Below are 9,907 nucleotides of genomic sequence, written 5' to 3'. Positions count from 1 at the left end.
ATGTTATTCTATATTTCTTGAATGATTACTTTACTGTGAACCATCTTGTATCTTTTTCAATAAAAAATATAAGTAAAAAAAAGAAAATATGCATAAATTAATTTTTAACATTTACATAATGGATGAACTGGGTGACCTCAAATTAATTTAATAAAGATAAAAAGTTGAGTGCGGATCAAGAGATACTTTTGCCCACTATTTAAGTTTGAAATTTGTCTATCTCCCGCACCACCCATTAATAAGGGTAGTGTAAATCTTCAAATATACTAGTAGAGTGCACCTCCATTTGTTTAAATTATATTGTAATAAGAACAGATCTGTTTTTTTATTTATTGGTATGTCATTAAAGTAGTGATACGAGAATTAGGACATTGTGAGCATATCGATAAAGTTACAAAATTCAGTGGTGTCAGACAATAAAGAGTGGACCGTTGGAACACATGTCATCACTCAAGGAAGAAGCCTATTCGGCGAAATGCATCAGTGGGGACGGAAGCGGAAGCAATACAGACATGCGCAGTGAGGGACGCTGCGGACATCTCAGTCTATGCTGCGGAAGAGCCTTTTTGGTTTTAAAGTTCTTTTTAAAGTGGATCATTGTAAATGCAATATATTTTATTATTAAAGAACCATAAAACCATGCCAGTCTTTATTGCCCAAAAGAAATATCTCGGGAGAAACAATATTATCGATGAGTGAAACATAATCTATGCGTTTATGAGTATAATCAACCACCAGAGATATCGCTACTTGGGGTGAGGGTATCTATCTACCTTAAAATACCTTTTTCCTTTTATATACAGTACAAAAAAACACGGTGTACTAAATTTGATGTTGTATGAGTATGTCTGGAATCTTTTCACTTTAAGTTAAGTGAGTAATACGGCACTAATAATGTGTGCATGCAATTGCACTGAGGTGTGAATTTTGTGAAGAACCCTACACTATATATATATTTTTTTGTTTTCTTCCTATTTTCCTTTTTTTTTTTTAGCTCCGATCAGTAACACATTTTGGAACATTTGAACTTTCGGAGGTTGAAGAGAACCTACACGTTCTCTGGGGATCACATTTGGTTTGGGACTTTGTATACAGTATATCTTTTTTTTTTGCATATCATAACATGTTTCAATGTGAAATTATTGCTTAAATGTATGTCTGTTGGAGTTGCTGTGAGACCTGTGATATCCCTCTCCCCAAACTGGACCCCAATGAGTCTGTAACTCTGACCTGTAATGTGACTCCTACTGCCCAATGGAACCTGAGATATTCCTGGTACAGGGACGGACACCGGATATCTGGGGATCAGCAGAGACATGTGATTATGTCTGCCAGAGAGACAGACAGTGGAACCTACCAGTGCCAGGCTGGTGCCAATGAAAAAAGTGATTCTGTTACACTGCATATAAAGACAAGTGAGTAAAAAATATCAAATTAGAAAAAAGTCCAGAAAATTCCCAGGTTGGAAAGGGAATATTTACTCACAGCTTGTGTAATGTTTTTCTATATTTCAGGTTGGCTCATCCTGCAGGCAAACCCCGCTGTTCATGAAGGGGACTCCCTGTCTCTCAGGTGTCACAGTCGGTCTGGATATATTACAAGGAATCAAGTATTTTACAAGGACAATAAGATCATTGAGTCCCCAGTCAGTGACTCTGTATTACACATAGGAAGAGTGAATGTTACTACATCTGGTACATACAAGTGTGAAAAAGCAATATATACCAGTATTTACAGTGATAAAAAATACATTTCAGTCTCAGGTAAGATCCAGCTGAAAGCAATGTTACATTCAGTGGAAAACTTACCTCCCAAAACCTGAGAAACTATTTATTGTTTGCAAAAATGTAAATATTGGAAAAAAGCGGGTTATTCAAAACAGGATTGTTAATAAACAAAAGCAATTGGCTGCAATCAGTTATCCCCAACATGTAAGTAAATGTGCCCATACATAAGCATTATTATAGCAAGTGCCACCCACATATTAGGAGACATTTACATCCCCCACAGACTGTGCAAAGGGAAAGAAATGGCTCAATCATATTGGAGAGCAGAGACCTAAGGATTTCTCCATTAATACCCAACTGATTGTGTTACTTAGTGCTGTATGAGTGGTAGGTGGGGGGTATGTAGACACACTTGCACCCCCGGGATTATAAATGACCACTAATAATGTTATTTTCTCTAGTTTGGTAGAAAAGAGATTTTAAATATGGCAGCACAGGGGGTTATTGGTTAGATCTATTGTCCACTGCATGGCAGGTTATATATTATTATAATCTACAGTCTGGTCATTTCTTTATGGGATCAGACTGTAAATTATATTCTTATAAACAGGCAGCTCCTACTTCATTGTAAACATGCCATTTATAATTTATTGTGATCTCTTCTAGAACTTTCTCCCCATGCTCACTGTCTGTCACTTGTCTAAAAGCCTAACATAAGCAGGGATCCCCCAAATCAAGGATTCAGTTCGGGATTCAGCAAGGATTCTGCCTTTTTCAGCAAGATTCAGATTCGTCCAAATCCTTGTGCTTGGCTGAACTGAATCTAAATCCTAATTTGCATATGTAAATAAGGGTAGTGACATTTTCAACAAGGAAGTAAAAAAATGTTTTCCACTTTTTCCTTTCCCGATTAATATTCAGACTCATTTCAATATTCAAAATATTTCATGAAGGAGTTAGGGATTCGTCTGAATCCCAAATAGTGGATTCAGTGCATCCCTAAACATAAGCCGTTATTATTTTATAAAAATGTGCTGGAAAATCATACCCCATGTCACATTTGTACAGCCATATTTCTTCAGCAAAGAGAGAAAGCTCTTGACACCTTGGAGTTATGTGACCTGTATAAAAGCACTTTTTTATGGTCTGTGACTCATAGTACCTTTTTAAATTACAGTTGGGGGTAAATTTTCCACTGTAAGAAACATTATATAACACTATAATACTAAAATATATCTATTTATGTATACAATGTTTTGATTATCGTTCTAAAAAGTCTCTCAGAAATAATTTACACACCACACCTAGTATGCTAAGCAAAACATTCTTACAGATAAGGTTTGTAAGAGAATAAGAGACACATCATCATTTGAGCAAAGGAAGCAAGCATCTTTATCTGCTCCAAGCAACTGGGAGATCCCGATTTAGTTGGCAGAGAAGCCTTAAAACAGTGTACAAGGATCCCGGGCAACAGACCCATTTAGTTCACAGGAGAGATCTCAACCAACAAAATGGGGACCCCCAGTTCTATATTCTTTAATTAAAAATGAGCTCATATCCTTATTAAACCACTTGTTCAACAACAGATCTTGCTTCTCATGCACTCATCAGGAGCTGGCCAGGCTTCCAACAAACACACTCGAAGCTGAGATCTCATCTTATTAGTTAGTATTATTTGAGTACATATTCTTTCCTTGGCTATTGTACAGGACTGGTAAATTAGTCTCCCAGTAGTGTTATAGATGCCTAACTGGGTCCTAAATTACAGTTAAGAGGGGGGACCTGATTCCTTATCCTGCTCAACTCTATGTCCCCTGTAGTTTAACCAGTGTCCAGTAGATGACACCGTGCTAAAGTATAAAGTCCTGGGCAGCCATGTGCTCACGGCCATTTTGTGTCTAAGCCCTAGCCCGAGCAGGCAGGCAGGGTAAAGTGGAACCTAGACAGGTCAGGTCTAGTCAGGATAGGCTACTCACATTAAGACCGACAGGCTATTTAGCCGAGCAGCTTGAGGCTCCTCGGAGGATTGTGAGTGGGATTATAATCCTGGGTACTAATTGCCCAGAGTAGGTACTAAGTGTACAGACCTAGGGATGTAGAGATCCACCTCAGGTTCCACTTAGGGAAAAGGCTGAAAGCTGGGTGTACCTTCTCATTGCTGTATATGTTCTCTTACCTGCAGGGACTGATACTGGTGTTGTGAGTATATGCCTATCCACTGTTGCTGTATGATCCTGCTTGCTCTTTATATCTTGCTCAATAAAAAATTCTCTGGTTAAGTTATAAGAACTAGTGATGGGCGAATAAATTTGTCAGGTGCAAATTCATAGTGAATTTAAATGAACTAAATTTGTAAAACTGTGGCGAAAATCCGCCGGCGTCAAAAAAAAAATTGGACATGCGTCGGAACAGTCCCTCACGTTAAAATTGCCGTGCGTCCAAATTATTCAGATGGCTATTGACTTTAATGCATTTGGACAAAATAGGTGCATGTCAAATTGTCACGTGTGTCAAAGTGTTTTGCAAATTTTTCACCTTTTTGAGAATTCGCGGGAAATTCGCTAATTTTTCGGTGAGGCGAAACGGGACAAATTCACCCATTACTAAAAAGCAATATGTGTGTGTGTAAATTAGAACATAAAATTCACTTATTTTCAAGTCAAACTTCAGATAAGTACAATGCCATAACTCAAGCCAATAACTGGGATTTGTCCTGTAACACAAGGAAATAGGGAATATGCATTATGGAATGGTATCGCTGAGTAATTGAACCACAATTAAAGGGAATCAATGGCTGCACAGATCATTCTACTGCTATACAATCCAGAACTCACACATATAACTACATGGTTACACACATAAGTCACTAAAAGCAATTGTATACTTATCTTTCTGAAAGAGTTGCTTCAATGGCCACATTTAGAACAGAGGGCAAGTTTGAATGTGTTCCTGAACTTGCAAGTTCTTTTCATGCTCAATATGTTACAAAGTCTGCAACTGTTAAACATCACTACTAACAGTCTAACTTTGTCTGCACTTAGGGGCAGATTCACTAAGGGTCGAATTTCGAAGTTAAAAATACTTCGAAATTCGACCCTCGAATTTAAATCCTTTGACTTCGAATATCGAAGTCGAAGGATTTAGCGCTAAACGTTCGATCGAACGATCGAAGGATTTTTCGTTCGATCGAACGATTAAATCCTTCGAATCGAACGATTCGAAGGATTTTAATCAAACGATCGAAGGAATATCCTTCGATCAAAAAAAGTTTAGCAAGCCTATGGGGACCTTCCCCATAGGCTAACATTGACTTCGGTAGGGTTTATCTGCCGAAGTAGGGGGTCGAAGTTGTTTTTTAAAGGGAAAGTACTTCGACTATCGAATGGTCGAATAGTCGAACGATTTTTACTTCGAATCGTTCGATTTCGTTCGAATTCGAACGAATTTAACCAATTCGATGGTCGAAGTACCCAAAAAATACTTCGAAATTCGAATTTTTTTCATTCGAATCCTTCACTCGAAGTTAGTGAATCTGCCCCTTAGTGTAGGAAATGAAGATTTCACTGGAGAGCTTTTTTTAGTGAAACAGTGAAGATGTTTATTCAAGATGCATTAAAGCACTACATGTTTCGGACCTCTGGGGTCCTTCTTCAACTGCACCAGAAGAAGGACCCCAGAGGTCCGAAACATGTAGTGCTTTAATGCGTCTTGAATAAACATCTTCACTGTTTCACTAAAAAAAGCTCTCCAGTGAAATCTTCATTTCCTACATGATATCGCTTTTCTGGACGTGGCAAACCCAGATCACTGTTGGATTGAGCCATCACTGACAGATACGGTTTGTGGCAACAAGTTTTTTGCAAGTCTGCACTTAGTGACCTGATCAGAACATTTTGTTTTATGTCCCATGACTGTGCATTTTCAAAAAGGCCGACTTACAGCCCTTAATTCTCATAAAATACCCCCCCCCCCTTCCCTTTATATCATACCAAACCCTTGGAGAAAGGACATCTGAGTTGGGATGTAAAATATCAGACAAAGACACAATTATAAATATATAACAGCCATAAAGAAATCATGTCACAATCATACTGCCATGTGATCACCTTACACAGCAGCATTGGGTAGGCAAGTGGCATGTGGCACCCATGGACATCACCCTCCTGGTACCCTTGACTGAGGAGCTAACTGGCCACTGGCACACCTGTACTAAACACTGGGGCCTAGCAGCCACCCCTAGCAAACATTCCTCTAGCTTTGTGTGTTCCTGGGGGTGTTTAGGTTGACACTGAAGGAAAAGGTCCTGAGAACATTGTGTAACTTTCCTCAGTGGTGTGTCAATAGTCTTAAGTCAGTTATAGAGTTATAGGCATTTTTGAACAATATTTTATATATACATAATCACAAGGGGATGTGAGGATTTCAGCCAAAAATTATTGCTACTTACCTTGCCTTTCATAAAAGATCCATGACAACAAAGAGGATATGTGCCTACAGCATACATCCTCAGCATCATTCTATTGTACTAAACATAGCTTTATTCTACGAATACATTGATTACATTGTATTCATACTGTGCATTTAATTTTTCTGTTATATTTTTGCAGAGCTTTTTACTGCTCCTAAAGTTAAAGTGAGGCCAGATCAGGTGACAGAAGGAGATCACATGACCATAACATGTGACACAAAGCTCAGCCCACACAGAGAGACTACAGAGCTGCAGTTTGTTTTCTACAGAAATGGGCACAATGTGCAGGGATTCAGTTCATCCAACCAATATGGAGTCCCCTCAGCTCAGCTGGAGGATTCTGGGAATTATACCTGTGAGGTACAAACTCCATCCGGCAGTGTGAGGAAGAGGAGCAACGTGACACATATCCTGATACAGGGTGAGCAGGATTTTTTTTAATCAATTAAAAAAGTCACAGACACAGATATGCCTGTACGTTATTTGTAAATCAAGGCCACCATTACTGAACATAGATTCAAACAGTTTCATTTTGAAAGGGAAATTGTACCAATACAAATATATTTATTTTTTTAGAGCTCTTCTCTTATCCAAAAATAAAAGTGAGACCAGCTAATTTGACAGAAGGAGATCACATGACCATAACATGTGACACAAAGCTCAGCCCACACAGAGCGACTACAGAGCTACAGTTTGTTTTCTACAGAAATGGGCACAATGTGCAGGGATTCAGTTCATCCAGTCAATATGGAGTCCCCTCAGCTCAGCTGGAGGATTCTGGGAATTATACCTGTGAGGTACAAACTTCATCCGGCAGTGTGAGGAAGAGGAGCAACATGGCACCTATCCACATACAGGGTGAGTATGACATTTTTTTACAGAATGACATAGACTGGTAACATTATAGTAAGTTCTGACCAGACCACTTTTACTCAGCATGAACAGGTGCAGGATTCATTATCCAGAAGCCCAGTATCCAGGAATCTCTGAATTACGGAAAGGTCATCTCCTATAGGCTCAATTTTTTCCAAATAATGCAAATATTTAACAATTGTTTTTTTTTTTCTGTGTAATAATAAAACAGTCGCTTGTACTTGACCCAAACTAAGATACAATGAATCCTTATTGGAAGCAAAACCAGCCTATTGGGTTTATTTAATGTTTATATGATTTTCAAGTAGACTTAAGGTATGAAGATCCAAATGACAGAAAGATCCATTATCCAGAAAACCCCAGGTCCTGAGCATTCTGGATAACAGGTCCTATACCTGTACTTAAAAGGTTTCATTCAAAATCGAAATTGTACTAGTAAATATAGTAAAATATATTTATTTTTTTCTAGAGATCATCTCTTATTTACAAATAAAAGTGAGGCCAGATCAGGTGACAGAAGGAGATCACATGACCATAACATGTGACACAAAGCTCAGCCCACACAGAGAGACTACAGAGCTGCAGTTTGTTTTCTACAGAAATGGGCACAATGTGCAGGGATTCAGTTCATCCAACCAATATGGAGTCCCCTCAGCTCAGCTGGAGGATTCTGGGAATTATACCTGTGAGGTACAAACTCCAACCGGCAGTGTGAGGAAGAGGAGCAACATGGCACCTATCCACATACAGGGTGAGTATGACATTTTTTTACAGAATGACATAGACTGGTAACATAATAGTAAGTTCTGACCAGACCACTTTTACTCAGCATGAACAGGTGCAGGATTCATTATCCAGAAGCCAAGTATCCAGGAATCTCTGAATTACGGAAAGGTCATCTCCTATAGGCTCAATTTTTTCCAAATAATGCAAATATTTAACAATTGTTTTTTTTCTTTCTGTGTAATAATAAAACAGTCGCTTGTACTTGACCCAAACTAAGATACAATGAATCCTTATTGGAAGCAAAACCAGCCTATTGGGTTTATTTAATGTTTATATGATTTTCTAGTAGACTTAAAGTATGAAGATCCAAATGACAGAAAGATCCATTATCCGGAAAACCCCAGGTCCTGAGCATTCTGGATAACAGGTCCCATACCTGTACATAAAAGGTTTCATTCAAAATCGAAATTGTACTAGTAAATATAGTAAAATATATTTATTTTTTTCTAGAGATCATCTCTTATCTACAAATAAAAGTGAGTCCAGATCAGGTGACAGAAGGAGATCACATGACCATAACATGTGACACCAAGCTCAGCCCACACAGAGAGACTACAGAGCTACAGTTTGTTTTCTACAGAGATGGGCACAATGTGCAGGGATTCAGTTCATCCAACCAATATGGAGTCCCCTCAGCTCAGCTGGAGCATTCTGGGAATTATATCTGTGAGGTACAAACTTCATCCGGCAGTGTGAGGAAGAGGAGCAGAAGGTCATATATTCAAATACAGAGTGAGTGAAAGCTAACCCTCCTCCTAAATGATATTACTTATACAGTAGGCTCCTTAGTTCTTTTAGTTCTACTTCTGCATGTGATGTGAAATATAAAGTAGAATTCTATTATTTCATATATTTCATTTAGACCATTTCTTTCAAAAGAAACATATAGCATTTCTGAATGATGAAAATGTTCATTAATTAACGCAATATAGACTGGAGGCTATCATCCCTACACTCATTTAGGTTAAAGCAATCTTGTTTATTATACATAACCAACGAGAACAGGCATTTAGAACATTTCAGTCCTTGCAGGGGCCTTCTTCAGGGATTAAAAAAAAGTATTTACTTACAATATTTATTGATAAAGACCACCCTACACCTCACCTGCTGAATCTTCTGAGGAAGAAGCGGGAAGGACAAAAATTGGAACTGTTGTGCCAAAAACTTGAAGTGGCATGACACCACTTCCGCATCGACTAGCTGTCACGCTGAGGTTGTGGGGATCAGAAGTCTATTCCCAGAGAGCATTTCTCTAAAATAAAACCAAACAATACAGAGGTACTTTATGTATCTCAAGCTTAAATGAATTGTTCAGTATAAAAATAAATAGACTGTGCAAAATAAAAAATGTATCTAATATAGTTAGTTATACAAAAATGTAATGTATAAAGGCTGGAGTGACTGGATGTGTAACATAATAGCCAGAACACTACTTCCTGCTTTTCATCTCTCTTGCTTTCAACTGATTGGTTACCAGGCAGTATATATCTTACATTAATAAAACTACATATAATATTATAATCAACATTATTACTTTGTATTTAAAGGCAAGTTTCATTGTTCCTTATAGATGGCTATCTGGCTTCCCTGGTGCCATCTCTCACTGGAATACTGGCAGTTTTGCTTTTCATTGCTGGAATCGTTGCTTTCAAGTTGCGGCACAAAATTTCAGCATTCCTATTCTGCCACTCGCTTCACCCCAAAACAGGTAACTAAGCAGAAAACTGAACTCTGCAAATAAACTACAGTGTTCTTTTGATTTCATTGAACAATGTTGATTGTATATAGGAATACTGTATATGCTATACCAGTTTCATTGCCAATTTAAAGACTTTGAAGCATGAATAGAAGGGACATTTTCTGCACATAGTAAAAATCGACCCTATACTGATCTACTGATGAAGGACTCTTAGGCTGAAGGAACATGAAGTATTGGCTCCACTGCTTTCAGCCTGTATTTATTTTGTAGGCTAAGAGAAGTAGATCTGCTCCTTCCCCAGCTCAGTTTATCTGCACAAAATAGTGCAACTTCTGTGGAGTGCAGGTTGCCCCC

At 38.2% G+C, this 9,907-nt stretch overlaps 1 protein-coding gene across 1 annotated transcript; it reads left to right on the top strand.

Moving 5' to 3' along the window:
• Nucleotides 1-1,057: 1,057 nt before the first annotated feature.
• LOC121397654 (Fc receptor-like protein 6) lies at nt 1,058-9,698 on the top strand. Its single transcript, XM_041574713.1, is given in 8 exon segments — nt 1,058-1,209; nt 1,212-1,415; nt 1,515-1,763; nt 6,335-6,616; nt 6,772-7,053; nt 7,538-7,819; nt 9,425-9,562; nt 9,643-9,698. Coding segments are annotated over 8 exon segments (1,548 nt in total). The 5' UTR covers nt 1,058-1,154.
• Nucleotides 9,699-9,907: the final 209 nt, after the last annotated feature.

Source organism: Xenopus laevis, chromosome 8S (genome assembly GCF_017654675.1).
Source record: "Xenopus laevis strain J_2021 chromosome 8S, Xenopus_laevis_v10.1, whole genome shotgun sequence".
NCBI lineage: Eukaryota > Metazoa > Chordata > Amphibia > Anura > Pipidae > Xenopus > Xenopus laevis.
Note: the sequence above shows the minus strand (reverse complement) of the source record. Positions and strands in the feature narration are given on the sequence as shown.